The following is a 16,571-nucleotide window of genomic DNA, read 5'->3' on the forward strand; positions in this document are numbered from 1 at the left end:
CAGTAGTCGGCAGTGCTTTGGACGCAGCACATGTCCACTCTGAGCAAAGCGCTGCCGGCTTTTGCACGCAGGTGATTCCGCATGTGTTCATTGAACAGTGTGGAATCACCACACCCTATACATTGGACTGAGCGTCTCCACAAGATAAACTGGCATACTGCAGTCTATAGAGACGCGCCGCATGTCCGTCTCTACAGGGAAGCCGCGAGTGCCACTGCACGCACAGTGGGCATAGGATTTCTAGGAATCCCATCCTCTATGCTGTAACATCTGGACATTGCGGGTTGGACGCTGCGGATGTATGCAGCATCCAACCTGCAGCGGTTACTGACCGTGGGAACATACCCTTACAGTCCGAGTTGCAGGATTTTGTTGCCAATGTTGGGTCTGCTGGCACATATGGCGCCATCCTGATGCCAGTTCCTGCCTCAGCCGATACATATGGCGGTAATGAGCAGCGGGCACACTGGATGAGTCAGGGGTGCGATAATGGCAGCCACAGCCCCCACTGATGAGCCACACACCATAGGCTGGGGGGCATCCCATGTTATGAGCAGGGCCTCAGCTGGCACACTGTGGCATGTCACATCTGTAGATCATGTTTATGGCTGAACACCCTTATAAGACCCCCAATCTGATCATGAACAAGTGCCCGAAGCTCAGGTCGCCATCATCGTCCACAGACAACATCACCTCCGACATAAACATTCACCATCACCTAATCCCGCCTACAACATGGCCGCCGCCCCCCGCAGCAGCCGTCACTGTGGTCCAGCAGCTGCAGTCTCTCAGCGTCATTAGTTGCCGGGTCTCACGCTAATTCTGCCTGCGTCAGCCAATCACAGCGTCCCACGTCACCAGCCAGGACATGCCCGCACAGAGTGCGCAGTAAGAAACAGGAGCTGACCCCGCCCCCGGCGTGTGAAGGGGCGGAGCACAACGTCTGCTATATAAACGGAGACAGTGGGCGGCGCCTGGCAGTCCAGGGGGGGTTTCTCAGGTGGAAAGGTGCGGACCAGCAAGGAGTTGCAGAAAAGCCGGCACCATGAGCTCAGGCACCCCGTACATCGGCAGCAAAATCAGCCTGATCTCCAAGGCTCAGATCCGCTATGAGGGCATCCTGTACACCATCGACACCGAGAACTCCACTGTGGCTCTAGCCAAAGGTGATCGCGGGGAAAGCCCGGGCCTGGTGGTCGCGAGCAGTGCGGGGGCAGCGCAGCACAGCCCTGTGTAGCCCCCCGAGAACGGCTGACGTAATGCGGGGCAGAAACGGTGCTCGCCAGGGGGCGGTGAGGAGCGGGGACCACCCCTGGGGGGCGAGGGCAGTGGGCGGGGCCATGGCGGCTCGTGGGGTCACTTCTGGAGCTGGTGCACGTGGCTGAGGGTGATGGTTGCACTGTGGGGGTTGGAGGAGGAAAGATGGGGAGCAGTGCTGGTAGTGGGGGTCTCTTGTATTGGTCACCCCCATAACTGATGTAGAACTGGCCACCAGTGACCTTGGTGGGGTTTTGCATGTGAAGCAATTGGGGAAGGGTTTCTCCTGTGAAAACAAGTTATCCCCTATCCACAGGCTTAACGGTACCTTATTGTTGGGGGTCTGACTGCTGGGACCCCAACCATCAGCAGAATGGGGATCTCTTTTCCCTGTTAGAATAGTGACAGTGCACTTGCTCCATCCATCACTTAATACAAATTCTCCATTCTGCCAATCAGCGCGATTTCCAGTGCTCGGACCCCCACCGACCAGTGAGATATCACCTATCCAGCTGATGGGTGACTGTTTTATCACTTGGCAGACCCTTTATATCCCATAGTATGGCTATTTTTGGAGGGGAGCAAATCTCCAGGGACCCCGTTATTTGTCCATATGGGGACAGGCCGTACACTGCTGCTCACCCCCTTGTGACTTAACTGTTTTATCAACCTACTGGAGGGAGATTTTTCTAGCTTTTTCAATGGGGACCACCCCTGTTTCCGGTCACGTAGATATATTGGGGGTTTGTCACATAAGCGGATCTCGTGCACTTCATTAGGGCATAGACATGGAGACCCTGGCTTGTGATGCTAGAACAGTAATACAATTGTTGTTTTCTGGGGGTCCAAGGCACTGCGCCCACAAGTAGCTTCTCTTCAATGGCTCTCAAATTACAGGCGGTTTGTTATCAAGTAACTCTTTAACTGTAGGTCTGACTGAATTTAAAGGGTAAAGGTACCGTCACACTAGGCGATATCGCCAGCAATCCGTGACGTTGCAGCGACCTGGATGGCGATATCGCTGTATTTGACACGCAGCAGCGATCTGGATCCCGCTGTGAAATTGCTGGTCGCTGCTAGAAGGTCTGCACTTTATTTGGTCGCTAGGTCGCCGTGTATCGCCGTGTTTGACAGCAAAAGCGACGATACCAGCGATATTTTACACTGGTAACCAGGGTAAACATCGGGTTACTAAGCGCAGGGCCGCGCTTAGTAACCCGATGTTTACCCTGGTTACCAGCGTAAAAGTTAAAAAAACAAACAGTACATACTCACCTGCGCGTCCCCCAGCCTCTGCTTCCTGACACTAAAGCGCCGGCCCTAAACTGAAAGTGAAAGCAACAGCGGTGACGTCACCGCTCTGCTGTTAGGGCCGGAGCTCAGTCAGCGTCAGGATGCAGAGGCTGGGGGACGCGCTGGTGAGCATGTACTGTTTGTTTTTTTAACTTTTACGCTGGTAACCAGGGTAAACATCGGGTTACTAAGCGCGGCCCTGCGCTTAGCAACCCGATGTTTACCCTGGTTACCCGGGGCCCTCGGCATCGCTGGTCGCTGGAGAGCGGTCTGTGTGACAGCTCTCCAGCGACCACACAGCGACGCTGCAGCGATCGGCATTGCTGTCGCTATCGCTGCAGCGTCGCTTAGTGTGACGGTACCTTTACTCCATTAAGGGTTGGTGGTCTCGTGTTTAGATGTGACCATGGCGGTCACAGTAGTAATAGGCTCTCTCCAGTGTCTGTGCTAGCTGTACAATGGCAAACTGCTCATAGGGCGTAGCAGCTGTCTGCAGGTTGGTGGTGAGGGCCCTTAAGCACTAGGCACCGCCTTCTGGACACTTGCAGGAGCAGCAAACTCAGGATGGAAACCTTTGATCTCTGATGGTGCGAAAACATTATAAGTAATCAGCTCTCCGATGTAGTGCTGTGTAATTCTGCAGGGTGAACACTGCTGACAGATGTCCTTTAAAGGGATCCTGACAGCAGACACTATGGATTGGGCATTTGCCAGGTGTTTGACTCCAGGAACTGAGCCATTCAGGGTTCTCTGCCTGATGCCAATGATTGACTGGTCTCTCCCTACATACGCATGCTGGGAGACCTGTCACCCAAGGGGAGCTGGTGGGAAGAAGATGCTGCGGACAGTTGAGTTTGCTGTTTCAGAGTCAAACATACCTGTCTGAGATCATACAGCCTCTCTTTCATGCTGCCCGTGGATCGCACCTGTCAGCTGTCCGGTTCCCTTTAAATGTGTATCTGAAGCAATGGATTATAGAACGTGATTGGCTCCTTACAGGGTGACTCCAGTAGATGGTCCCCTTGGATTAAAGCTGGCCTGCAGAAGTTGCTGTACTTTATTCCCAATGTCAGAGGTTATGTGCAGGTCATTCGAGTGGGTAACAATCAGATCTGGAGCAGGAGGATGGGCGTCCTGAGAATTGAATCCACCTGACCTTGGCCCATATGGATGAGGAATTTTTTGTCTATTTAAAGGGGTAGTACCATAAATTGCATGTTCTCTTCAAAGGTTAGATAACTCACTGATGGTATATTCCCAAGAATGCAAAAAGACAAAGCAACCAGCTCACCCAGGCTCCGGGGGTCCTGAAGCACAGAACTCAAGGGACCACTTGTAGTAGTGTGAATAAAGAAAAGGGGTTCCAGCTTCAAATTGCAAAAGATTTATTAGAACAGTAAAAAGATGCCATAGGATGAAGATGGCACGCGTTTCTAACACAACCTGCGTGCTTTATCAGATAAAGCTGGAACCCCTTTTCTTCTTTTTCCCAAGAACAAGGCTATGAAATAATGGTCCACCAATGCTCTCCATTGTCAGTGAGGCTGAAATACCACAGGAGAGCACTAAATACATGTGTGGTTAGGACCACCAATATGGTGCCCCCAGACCCCTGTTCTTGGGATTCATGGGACCCTCAGCAACAAGCAACTTCTCAACTATTGTGCATATATGGTTTAGTTCCTTAAATGGAGCATGTTTTTTTAAGGTGGACAGTGATGTCCAGTTGGGGTCTCCCCCCTCCATACCTGAGCATGAGCACATTGGGTTTTATTCCTGGCTATATAGTTGGTTTCTCTTGTATATGCAAATAATTTTGCATTTTCCAATCATTGACAAGGCGCTTTGAGCAACCTCAAGATGCTATCATGGTGAGCTGGATTTTATTTTATCTTCTTGAATATAACTTTCTTTTTCCCGATGATTACAGTGCGATCCTTTGGGACAGAAGACCGTCCAACAGACCGCCCAACGCCTCCCCGAGAAGAGGTGTATGAGTATATAATATTCCGGGGTAGTGACATCAAAGACATTACGGTGTGTGAGCCCCCCAAAGCCCAGCATGCCTTACCCCAGGATCCAGCCATTGTCCAGGTATGACACCATAGGATCACTTCATCTGGATGATGCTTAATTCGGGGGAGATCAATAATAGGACTGACATGCTGCTCCAAGTGTGAGCCTTCCCCGTTCTGGTGGCCGCAGCCATGCTGAGATTTGGATGAAATTGGCCACATGGTTTTGCAGTAATATCAATAGTGAAAACGTGAATCCGTGCCGCCAGTAATATTTGCTCAGTTCTGTGGTTTAAAATACTGCATTACTAGCAAAACTTGATAGCAGGCATCGTAATGGTTAATTTCTTTTCGCTCCTGGATAGTGTTATACAACGTGCATCGGGTGCGAGAAGCTCTTTAAAATGTCGAGGCCAGATTTAGTCCTTGTTTATGCAACTCTGCCCAGGATCCTGGCGGTGGCCAATTATCAGAGCAATTAAATGGATGAAAGCTGCTAACAAAGCAGAGACAGTCATTGTCTGCTCCAAATTACACCTGCAGCAGATCTGGGGTGAGGACTCTGGATGGCTGTCAGGGTGGGGGGTGAAGGATCTGGATGGCTGTCAGGGGGGCTTGGGATGGCTGTCGGGGGGGTGAGGTATCTGGATGGCTCGGGGGCTCAGGATGGCTGTCGGGGGGGTGAGGGATCTGGATGGCTGTCAGGGTGGGGGGGTGAGGGATCTGGATGGCTGTCTGGGGGGGCTTGGGATGGCTGTCGGGGGGGTGAGGTATCTGGGGGGCTCGGGATGGCTGTCGGGGGGGGGGGGGAGGGTTCTGGATGGCTGTCGGGGGGGGGGGGTTTGAGGACTCTGGATGGCTTCCGGTTTGAGGGGTGAGGATGGCTGTCAGGGGAGTGAGGGGTCAGGATAGCTGTCGGGAGGGGGTTGAGGGCTCAGGATGGCTGTCGCGGGGTGAGGGATCTGGATGGCTGTCAGGGTGGGGGGGTGAGGGATCTGGATGCCTGTCGGGGGGCTTGGTATGGCTGTCGGGGGGGGGGGGGGGTATCGGGATGGCTGTCGGGGGGGGGGGGTATCTGGATGGCTGTCGGGGGGGGGGGGGGGGTTGGTGAGGGATCTGGATGGCTTCCGGTCTGAGGGGTGAGGATGGCTGTCGGGGGAGTGAGGGGTCAGGATTGCTATCAGAAGGGGGTTGATGGCTCAGGATGGCTGTCGGTGGTGAAGTTTTCCCCCCCATTTCAGTTGTGATGAGTGGAAACCTGTATAAGGGCTTGTTCACACCATCCTTTTTTTTCTGCGGCTTTTTCATGTCCTGATTTGGAAATCCCGCAGTGCTAAACCGCGGTGGATTTCCCTGCGCTTTTTTGTGCGGTTTCTCCTGCAGATTCCACTGCGGTTTTCCAACTGCACTTTCCTATTGGTGCAGGTGGAAAACAGTTGCGGAATCCGCAGAAAGAAGTGACATGCTACTTCTTTTTTCCCGCAGAAAATCAGCGCGGATTTTCCAGCGGAAAAAAGGAACGTGGGCACAGCGGATTTGGTTTTCCATAGGGTAACATTGTACTGTACCCTGCATGGAAACGTCTGCGGATCCGCAGCTGCAAATCCGCTGCGGATCCGCAGCAAAAACCGCAGCGTGTGAACATGGCCTAACAGGTGGAGAAATCTGGCACCCGTGTAATACAAGTGAGTGATGCCACGTGGCAGTGCCAAGTCAGATTTAATCAGCAACTTTCTTAATTCAGTTTATAATGTCCAAGACCTCTGTGTGCTGATAATGGATCAATATGTTCTTTACATCCAGAGACTGATATCTATAGTCCTGCTAACTGTTGGCTACAACTGGGTCCATTGTCCTGAATGCTGAGCTTCTGCAGTGCCATCTGGGACACTTGTGGCAGATGATCTGGATATGTCATGAGTGTTTGATAGATGTAGGTCCCAGTAGTGGTGCCTGTATCTCAGTAATGGGACCTTTCAGGAGTTGAGGTGTGGTGCCTAGACGCAGAAGAGCAGAACTAGCTGGTATACAAGTGTCAATTGTCGGCAAGCGGAGGCGTTTGTAGTCTGGTTATGCATGAAACTATGGTTTTGGGTACTGTACCATTCTGTGATATTCATACAATAAAGGGTTACTCCCGCTACAACAGGGTGACTACATACAGGTTTGATATACCAGCACTTTTTTCTGGTTGTCCAACTAGTAAGGATAAAAAGCGGAGATTTAGCGTCTAGGCAAGGCACTGTAGTGCAAGAACAGTAGAAGTGGGGCCCTTAGTCCAGTAGTTCTATCAATGACAGAAGCTGTTTTGGAGGTAGAAGTGGGCCCCTGATGCCCCAGTATTTCCACCCATGTCAGTCCCCATAATAATCTTGCATTATGCAATCGTACGATAGTCAGCATGTGGATATTTCTGTGCATTGTTTTCCTTTTGTTTTGAATTCATGTTTTGCTGTGATCTTGTCTGCAGTCATCCCTGGGTTCTGCCTCCACCAGTTCGTACCAGCCTTCTGTGCCTTACAGCCCGTTTCGAGGCATGCCGTCATATGGCCAGCTGGCTGCCTCCTCTCTTCTTAACCAGCAGTACGCAGCCTCCCTGGGTCTAGGTATGTAATGTGCACTTACCATTCCATTGTCTACCATGTACGTAAAGCAGCTGCTGGTTGGACGACCAGAAGTCCCAGCGTAGTCTCTGCTGATCTGCTGGGTGGCTGTAAGGCTACTTTCACACTGGCGTCGTGCACTGCACGTCGCTATGCGTCGTTTTGTAGAAAAAACGCATCCTGCAAAAGTGCTTGCGGGATGTTTTTTTTCTCCATTGACTTGCATTAGCGACGCATTGCCACACGTCGCAACCGTCGTGCGACCGTTGTGTCGTGTTGCGTTGGACCGTCACCACCAAAAAACGTTGCTTGTAATGTTTTTTGGTGCGTCGTTCCAGTCTTTTCCGACCGCGCATGCGCAGCCGGAGCTCCGCCCCGCCTCCCCGCACCTCACAATGGGGCAGCGGATGCGTTGAAAAACAGCATCTGCTGCCCCCGTTGTGTGGCGCATTCACTCCTAGCGTCGGTACGTCGCAACGACGCAATTCGTCGTGCGTCGCTAGTGTGAAAGTAGCCTAATAAGGAGCAGCTCTACTACAGACACATTCGACTAAAACTGACCATATACACATGAGCTATTGGCCGAACGTTTGGTCAGATTGCGGTCTAATCAGACTCCCCCCTCATTTAAAGGATCACTGTCATACATTGCTCGTCACCCCTGCAAAAAGGATCGGGTGTTGAAATTCCAACTGCTCAATCCATCTCTTCCCTGCATCTGTTGAGGCCCCCATACACCTCTGATCGTCGGCCAGGTCATCCAGTATCTGCTGGGCTGGCAAACTTTCATCTAATGAGACTAGACGTAGACTATTTCTACAGCCACACCTTTAACTAAATCATTCAGATCCCAGAAAGATTTGAGCTTTGCTGCAGATTACCCACAGATTCCCTTCAAAATCTATGTCCAGAACAAAACACTCCTGAGCTGCTGGCATTTCAGGGCATCACTCTTCTGTCTGCACCCCCTTTCCCTTTGCCACTGAATGCCCAGCTTATAGTATTCTTATTAAACTTCTAGTAAATGTTTTTGATTTTTTTTTTCCCCCTGGACTTGGGGAGTGTGCAGCTAATCTCCAGCAAATTCTGGGATTTAAAAATCTGCCTGAACTCGTGAGCATAAAGTGAAAAAAATTTTAAAAAAAATTGCAGCAACTGTGATACTTGTGAATGTACCTTTTATAAAATGTTATATAGCATGTTCTAAAAATTTTTAGTAAAAGCGAAGCATGATTGGGATATATAGGGAATAATGATTTGCATGTACAGCAAATTGCTGTAATATTGGGGTAAAGGGTCTGCAGGGGTCCCAGTAAGCTAATCTGTAGTTGTATGTTTGGGGTTGGGTTGCATGTGGCATCGGGGAGTGACGTATGCTCGCGGTAATGGTGACCTGTTAATGACTTGTTGCACTGTCCATGCAGAGAAGCTGGTAAGCCCTTCGGCGTCAGCCGCAGCATCCAGCTCCTCCTCTTCCCCATCACCACAGCCTGTGGCATCGGATCCAGACTTGCTGGCAGAGGCCCCGCACCTCTCTAAGGGTAACATTGCTGGCATGGGTTTTATTCGCATGCTTTTGTCCTTAGTTGTGTTCATGGGTAGAATAGTCATTGTTCTCTTGTCCCACGTCTACTAACCTTGTGCTTGTGGTGTTGTCCAGTGTCAGACCAGTGTGCTTATACCGGATCAGTGTGCGGAGCTACTGCAGCGGCCACACAGGAGAATGTGATGACTATCAAGGAGGCATTCCAGAAAAGAATGGCCAGTAAGACTCTAGCCCATGAGTATGCGGAGTGTTGGCTAGAGCAGGTCTTGCATCACAAAGGGTTTTCTCTTTTGTATAGCATCCACCTGTGATCAGCTTATGCTGTAACTGTAGGACACTCTGGTAAGTGTTCAGTATCCCCACAGTGCCCCCACAGGTTATATTGGGCATTACAACGTGGCCATTTATATAAATAACTGGTCTGTGAAACAGTAGGGGTCTCCCTATTAACCCAGGATTCACCAATCGGTTGAGTGAATTTTCGAAACTATCCGACCTCTCTAAGTCAAGTATTGAAGTTCAAATCTCGGGTGCAGCAATAACGTCTTAGAAGCTTCTGATGACCGGACATGCTGCTTCTCTACACTAACCCTGTAAGGTGTTGGGCATGGCATATGAATGTAATGGGCCATTTCCCAGATTTGGATTCTGATATTGGCCCATAAAGAAGCTGAAAGTCTCGCGCTCTACTGCTGAAAGGGAAGCCTGAGCATCTGTCTGGTTCTTTCAAAGAGCTGATTGTGGATCTCACAGAAATCAATGGGTGAGACGGTGGAGACCACTCCAGTACTGGCTACACTCCTGCTGGCACAAGTCTGCAATTTCCATTAATGTAGACCCTCCGATATGCTGACTACTGCCTCATCCTAGCTTCAGATTTTTCTCCTGTGGACATCTCTCCGGTGGTACATGCTGGATGGGAGCGCTGTCCAGAAATCCATGGATTCACTAGCTCTCATGTATCAGCCTTTGTTCCTGGAGGGATCACATAATTATCTCCTGATCCAGTCAGTAGGCTGCTGTCATAGACCTTCATATCCTTTCCTCCGCTCTCCTGACAGAACTGCTCCCTGCTGCTATCTCTAACACTGAGGAGAGGGCAGAGCAGTCAGTTCAATGAGACTTTGCAGCTAACTAGGTGAATGATTCTGAAAGTGGTGACTTTTTACTGAAGACCAGGGAACAGCTTCATAGCTTTTAGAAAGTAAATGGACAAGAATAACTGTATATGACCATAGAAAGGAGATGAATGTTTTCTACATGATGTACTAGTAACCAGTGTACAATATAACATGGCCTATAAAGGACTTAAGAGGGATGGGTCGCTGAATTGTCAGCAAAGCACAAGAGAAAAATCAATATCCCAATAATTGAACAATCATGGAGTATACGGGAACAGTGGACAGAACAAATACATATATCGTAAAAGGGTCACATGTCCAACAAGGAATCAATATACTGCTCGGAATATCGACAATTAATACATCACACTGTGAATATCATACAGGATCTACTAGGTAACAATTAAAAATCAAAACATCCTGTGTGGCCTAGGAGATTACACATCACCTACTCTAAAGAATAGATACAGGCTGTACTGTAAAGCATTAATCAAATAGGATCACAACGTATGTAGTGTTAATATATGCCCATTGTTATTGCATCATCCCATATGGCCTAAGGAGTCCCAAGATCCCTGCTGCATACAAATATGCAGATAAGTAAAGATGTAGTGTAAATACCCGACTAGATCTATAGAGCAGTGCAATCCCTGAATGGACACGCGTCCACCCCGACGCGCGTTTCGGCGGAGCCTTTGTCAGGGGGGCCTCTATGGGTTCAGTCTATAGTAGTCAGTCCAGTACACTGGCTCACCTGTAAAACCAGGTTATACCCAATTCATACTAGCATTTGGAACATGGGTATCTACACTAAGGAAAGCTATGGATGAATTCAGAGTAACTGGGCAGCTGCCCCTTTAATTCACCTTAGTTGGGTTCAACTATACTACAGAACCCATCAGGACATTTCCTGTATTTCTGGAGGGGATGAAGCTCTGCTTCACTGTTAAAGCTCCAAATCCTCTGTATGATAAATGTCAATTACATGGCAGCTTTCTAACACAGCAGACAGCTCCCCCTAGTGGTCAGCATAGGTGGCCAGAATTCTCATTTGATAGCACTGTATAAGAGATTTGAGGCTCTTAATGAAGGTGGGATATTAATACATTTAAACCCTTAAGTTGTAAGTGCAACATTTTGGATTAAATTAAAAATGAAGTGTAACAATGGGTTTATTTTAAGATGAACATTCCCTGCTGCAAAGCTGGTGTTTCGCTTGATTTTGCTGTTTAGTTTCACGCATGCTATAGTCTGTTGTCCATTGTAGTTTGTGGTGTTTGTAGCTGTCGCGTTATAATGAAGGCACTGTGTATGCGACCATAAAGATACAATCCCTTACAGAAACCTGTTATTCCACTGGGTATTCCTGCGGTAACAAGTTATCCAGGACCCTCACCAGTCTGGGTCTTGTCCCTCACTGTAATAAAGCAATGGTTAATCGTTTGCTCCTCTGCTTTGAGTCCACAGGGCTAAGTACAGCTCTTGGCTGTCTCAGAGCCATAGACTTATTGGTCCTTCAGTACAACTGCCCCTCTAGACTGAACACATGGTGGGGGAGAACGACAGTACTCCTTATTTTGCCGATTGATGGAGATACTAGTGGTTGTACCCCCACCTATATAGCGGTTATTGCTATCCTGTGGATAGGTAATTTGCTTGAACCAGTATACCCCTTTAACTGACTAGGATTATTAGGTACTACCCAGCTTATTTGTCCAGGATTGGAAAACCGTGGCTGCTTTCTTCTGTAAACAGCACCACTCTGGTCCACAGGTTGTGTGGTATTGCAGCTGTCATTTCAATGGAATTTGAGCTGCAGTAGAATCCATGACCTGTGGACAGATGTGATTTCTGTAGGAAAGCAGTCATGTCTTTCTAAGGCTGGAAAACCCCTTTAACTACTATTCTGGGGTCTGACAGGACAGTTCAGCTTTGCCGGTGGCTTCATACCCGCTTGGCTTTTATTGCCGGCAGCTCTACTCTTTTGGTGCCTTCATTATCATACCTTTGCGTGAAGGCCTCCCTGTAGACATTGAGCATTGCTGGGGGCTCCCATGCCAGTTCTACCGGGATGTGCCAACTAATATGCTCCACTCTTCTGCCTGCAGCTGGTTTCCCATCCATCCCAGTAAAGAAAAGTCCGATGGTGGAACAAGCTGTCCAGACTGGCCCAATGGAGAATATGACTCAGAAGAAGCTGCAGCCAGCAAAGGGACCACCTGTGAGCCAGCGGGGGAACAGACAGGGCCAGACAGTGGGGCAGCCTGCACCTGTCAATGGTAAATGGTGTTGGTTTTGGTATAGGCTTTGTTTCACTGGCATCCATGGGCTAGTCCTGAGTGCATTTAGCGTTACTGATCACTTCCATGGTTGGTGTGTTATAAAGTTCCTGCAATGATTATGGGGTAGCATTCCCAGTTACCATTGCCCAACAGGGAGTGTGCCAGTGTCCATACTAGGCAGCACCACCTGCACTATATAACCTGGTATGTCATTTATGTAGAACCCATTTTGATTTTTTTCAGTACCACCTCAGACTGCACCGACACAGAATATGATCAATGATGAGAATAGACGACCCCAAAGACGGAGGTCAGGTAAAATAATGGGGCGTGGTGGTCACATTATTGTGGGTGATCATTGGGTGCAGTGGAAGCAATCACCCGGCTAATATCCCCAAGGGAAGGTGAGGAGAGCCACATATAGGGCAAACATGGTCTATGGCGCCCAATCAACCAGGGGACAGCCATATAGTACATGGCAAGGCCAAGTTTGTCATAATGGGGCACACTTGATGGCTCTGGAGCATAGATCTTATTGGGGGACCCTTTCAATGGCCTGAAGACCTTTGGAAAATTTCCAATCGGCTATTTTTCAGTCTTGTAGGGTTATCCAGTTCAATGTATGAAATATTGGTGTTTTTTTCATTAACTTCTTCTTGCTTTCATTATATGGAAATGCTTATTAGTATGAATGTAAAGCAAAATTTCTCCATTCACTGACAGCACATGGATCATAAAAACCAAGTGTTGCCGAAAGTTTGTGCCCAAAACTGGGCAAGAATGAAGCACATAGGTTTGGTAGTCACTTATGTGCCCCCACTGATGCCAGGAGTGTAAACCTTTCCATGTCTGACTTGTGGTAACCATTGCTCTCCCTCCAAATGTCATCGTTGGTACAAGCTCAGCATTAACTATGGTCACCATGTGATTCTTCAGGTAACAGACGGGCCAGGAATCGCTCTCGGGGGCAAAACCGGCAAACTACCGTCAAAGAGAATGCCATTAAATTTGACGGGGACTTTGATTTTGAAAGTGCAAACGCTCAGTTTAATCGGGAAGAACTGGATAAAGAATTCAAGGATAAACTAAACTTCAAAGGTAGGCTTGTCGGTAAGATCTGATTGAACTAACCATTGATCTTGCTCCAAAGGAGAGTGATGACTTCTAGGTGAGTGGGGTCTGAGTGCTGGTCCATGGAGAAGCATGCACGCTCATGGCAATTGGTGGTCTTCATGGTTGGACGCTCCATCCCCTCCCTTAACTGAGATGTTCTCACAATTCCTGTAAATCTGTGAATACTTACTGGAATACCCAATATTGGCAGCACATCACCAGTTGTGGCCGGAGAGCACCAGTGTCTATAGTACGTTGGCATGTCTACACGTGGTGGTGAGCAGGAATGGGCACTCGTATGACCACTTGTTCGGCAGATTATGGGCCTGTAAAAAACCTGTTTTACATGCCATGCTAGATTAAACTTTTCCCTTGCAGATGACAAGACTGACAAGGAGGGTGACGAGAAAGGAGACTCTGGAGTGGAAACCCAGAATAGTGATGGGAATCCAGAGGAAGATCCCCTGGGACCCAATATATACTATGACCGTACCAAGTCTTTCTTCGATAATATTTCTTCAGAGATGAAATCCAGGTGGACAGTTACCCATGTTTCTGTAAAATCTGTTGTAATTTTTTTTTTAAATGAGTTATCGGCTTGATGTACTAGTAGTAAATGCTGCAAAATTTCAGTTGAGGCTGCAGTATGAAATGCAGCTTTGCAGTGTATTGTAGGATAAGTAATGTTTTAACACAAGTTCTCCACCATCATAGTGAGTGCAGCACTGGAGTATATAGCTGTACTAAACATGAGTTATACCCTGTATTATGCTCCACAGCTGCACTTGCTATTCTGCTGGTGGAGTCACTGTGTACATACATTACATTACTTATCCTGTACTGATCCTGAGTTACATCCTGTATTATACCCCAGAGCTGCACTCACTATTCTGCTGGTGGAGTCACTGTGTACATACATTACTTATCCTGTACTGATCCTGAGTTACATCCTGTATTATACCCCAGAGCTGCACTCACTATTCTGATGGAGTCACTGTGTACTTACATTACTTATCCCATACTATTCATGAGTTATATCCTGTTTTAAACTTCCAAAGCTGCACTCACTATTCTACTGGTGGACACGGTATACATACTTTATCTTGTACTGGTCCTGAGTTACATCCTGTGTGAGTATGTACACAGTGACTGCACCAGCAGAATAGTGAGTGCAGCTCTGGGCTATAATACAGAATGTAACTCAGGATCAGTACAGGATAAGTAATGTATGTACACAGTGACTCCACCAGCAGAATATTGAGTGCAGCTCTGGGGTATAATACAGGATGTAACTCAGGATCAGTACAGGATAAGTAATGTATGTACACAGTGACTCCACCAGCAGAATAGTGAGTGCAGCTCTGGAGTATAATGCTGGATGTAACTCAGGATCAGTACAGGATAAGTTATGTAATGTATGTACACAGTGACTCCACCAGCAGAATGGTGAGTGCAGCTCTGGAGTATAATGCAGGATGTAACTCGGGATCAGTACAGGACATGTAATGTATGTACACAGTGACTCCACCAGCAGAATAGTGAGTGCAGCTCTGGAGTATAATGCTGGATGTAACTCAGGATCAGTACAGGATAAGTTATGTAATGTATGTACACAGTGACTGCACCAGCAGAATAGTGAGTGCAGCTCTGGAGTATAATACAGGATGTAACTCAGGATCAGTATAGTATAAGTAATGTAATGTATGTACACAGTGACTGCACCAGCAGAATAGTGAGTGCAGCTCTGGAGTATAATACAGGATGTAACTGTCAATGCCAGATTCTCTGCATCGGTGTTATAAACCCCAGGGTGTCCTGAATGCCCCTTTTACAGCTCCTCATGGCGGTTTTGCTTGTAGCTGCTTTGTTCCACCACCCTATGCAGATTACTTAGCTGATAATGTATGAAATACTGTGATAACCTGAAGACCTAAATTAACAAGTCTCTTGTCTACAGACGCACCACGTGGGCAGAGGAGAAAAAGCTGAACACTGAAACCTTTGGGGTCTCTGGCAGATTCCGTCGAGGCCGCAGCTTTCGCGGTGGGTTCCGAGGAGGCAGGGGCGGTGCCGTTCCACGAAGAAACCAGACAACGCAGAGAGCTGGCACTGGGAGGGTGTGAAGACTTCTCAGTAACATGGACAAAAAAGCGGTCTGTGTCTCTAAATGGACTAGTCTTCCATACCTTTTTGCCCCCTTCCCACACCCCTCAAAACGCTTTGTAGCAGCTCTGTAACTGCACTGGGCAGGATAAGCCCCTGCATTGCTTTCACCTCTATAACACTGGTTTGTAAAGGCTACAGATTGGACTTGGCACGGACGTGTATAGGAGACCATGGCAGTGCTTCACCATGTAGGGGAATGCTTTGTGGTACGTCAGGAGGTGAGCAGTTATAGTTTGGACCTCAGAAGGAAGGAGATTTTTTTTTTCTTGTACTTTTTAATGTATAATTTGAATGCTAGTTTCCTTTTTTTTGTTTTTTTAGGAGGGGGTTTTAATGGCTTTGTGTTGTGCTCAGATGAGTGATCTGCTCACCGTCCCCCCTTAAATTTATGTTAAGATATCACCTGAGTATTCATCTGTGTACCAAAGTGGGTGCACCAGTAGGTGGTGGGTACAGCTTCTCCCCTTCACTGATTATTTTAATTATTTTTTCTTTCATTATAGCAGTTTGTTCTGTTGTCACCAGTGCTATCCTTGTAAGGCTGGGGTCACACTTGAGTGCAGCGTGAGTCTCTGACCTCAATACCCGGCACTGCCGCCGGCACTCGGGACCACAGTGTGCGGCTGCATGTATTTCTATGCAGCCGAATGCTCTGGTCCTGAGTGCTGGCGGCAGTGCCGGGTATTGATGTGAGCGACTCGCGCAAGTTTCTCACATTGCACTCACAAGTGTAACACCGGCCGAACAGTGGCCCAGACTGCTAGCCAACTGCCACAAGTGTCACATAACAAGGAATAGTCGCCCTGATGCCCTCAAGCTCACGTTAAACAAAATAAATAAATAAAAAAATGTCTTGCTGCACATGGAGATTTGGTGCATGGTTGCAGCCACAACTCTTCAGCTACGTTCTGCCAAAGCGCAGCACGACTCCGAAGCTATCCTCTAGCATACATGCCACAAGATGAGTCTGCATGAGATGGATCTACTTTTTTTTTCTTTTACATTGATGCACTTAACCCAGTATTGTAAAATTTTCTGCAAACGACCATTTTTAAGTTATAAGATTTAATTTAAGAAAGTGTCTTTATTTTTGTAGAATCCTGGTGCTGATAACCAGTAGCCCATGGGGGATGTGATTTAAATTGTAAGCTACCAATAAATCTACAACCATTTGA

At 48.0% G+C, this 16,571-nt stretch overlaps 1 protein-coding gene across 8 annotated transcripts; it reads left to right on the top strand.

The window, feature by feature from the left end:
• Nucleotides 1-963: 963 nt before the first annotated feature.
• On the top strand, nt 964-16,571 carry LSM14B (LSM family member 14B). Of its 8 annotated transcripts, XR_013213465.1 has the most exons (10): nt 964-1,166; nt 4,481-4,644; nt 7,036-7,171; nt 8,593-8,709; nt 11,944-12,114; nt 12,361-12,432; nt 13,054-13,215; nt 13,609-13,765; nt 15,188-15,920; nt 16,072-16,571. XR_013213465.1 is itself a non-coding variant. In XM_077252855.1 (9 exons), exons 1-9 carry the CDS (start codon nt 1,046-1,048, stop codon nt 15,351-15,353), a joined length of 1,266 nt encoding a protein of 421 aa, XP_077108970.1. In that variant the 5' UTR covers nt 964-1,045; the 3' UTR covers nt 15,354-16,571. The 8 variants fall into 8 exon arrangements, 4 of the variants coding, with proteins under 4 accessions (XP_077108970.1, XP_077108971.1, XP_077108972.1 ...); XR_013213466.1 differs by lacking the exon at nt 12,361-12,432; XR_013213467.1 differs by lacking the exon at nt 8,593-8,709.

This window comes from Ranitomeya variabilis, chromosome 4 (assembly GCF_051348905.1).
Source record: "Ranitomeya variabilis isolate aRanVar5 chromosome 4, aRanVar5.hap1, whole genome shotgun sequence".
Classification (NCBI taxonomy): domain Eukaryota; kingdom Metazoa; phylum Chordata; class Amphibia; order Anura; family Dendrobatidae; genus Ranitomeya; species Ranitomeya variabilis.

What these genes read in the sequence shown, in the direction of transcription:
- LSM14B (XM_077252855.1), top strand. Translation starts at nt 1,046, where the DNA reads ATGAGCTCAGGCACCCCGTACATCGGCAGCAAAATCAGCCTGATCTCC. An exon ending in CGCAGCCTCCCTGGGTCTAG is followed by an intron (nt 7,172 to 8,592) that starts GTATGTAATGTG and finishes CTGTCCATGCAG; the next exon opens with AGAAGCTGGTAAGCCCTTCG. An exon ending in GCAGCCTGCACCTGTCAATG is followed by an intron (nt 12,115 to 12,360) that starts GTAAATGGTGTT and finishes GATTTTTTTCAG; the next exon opens with TACCACCTCAGACTGCACCG.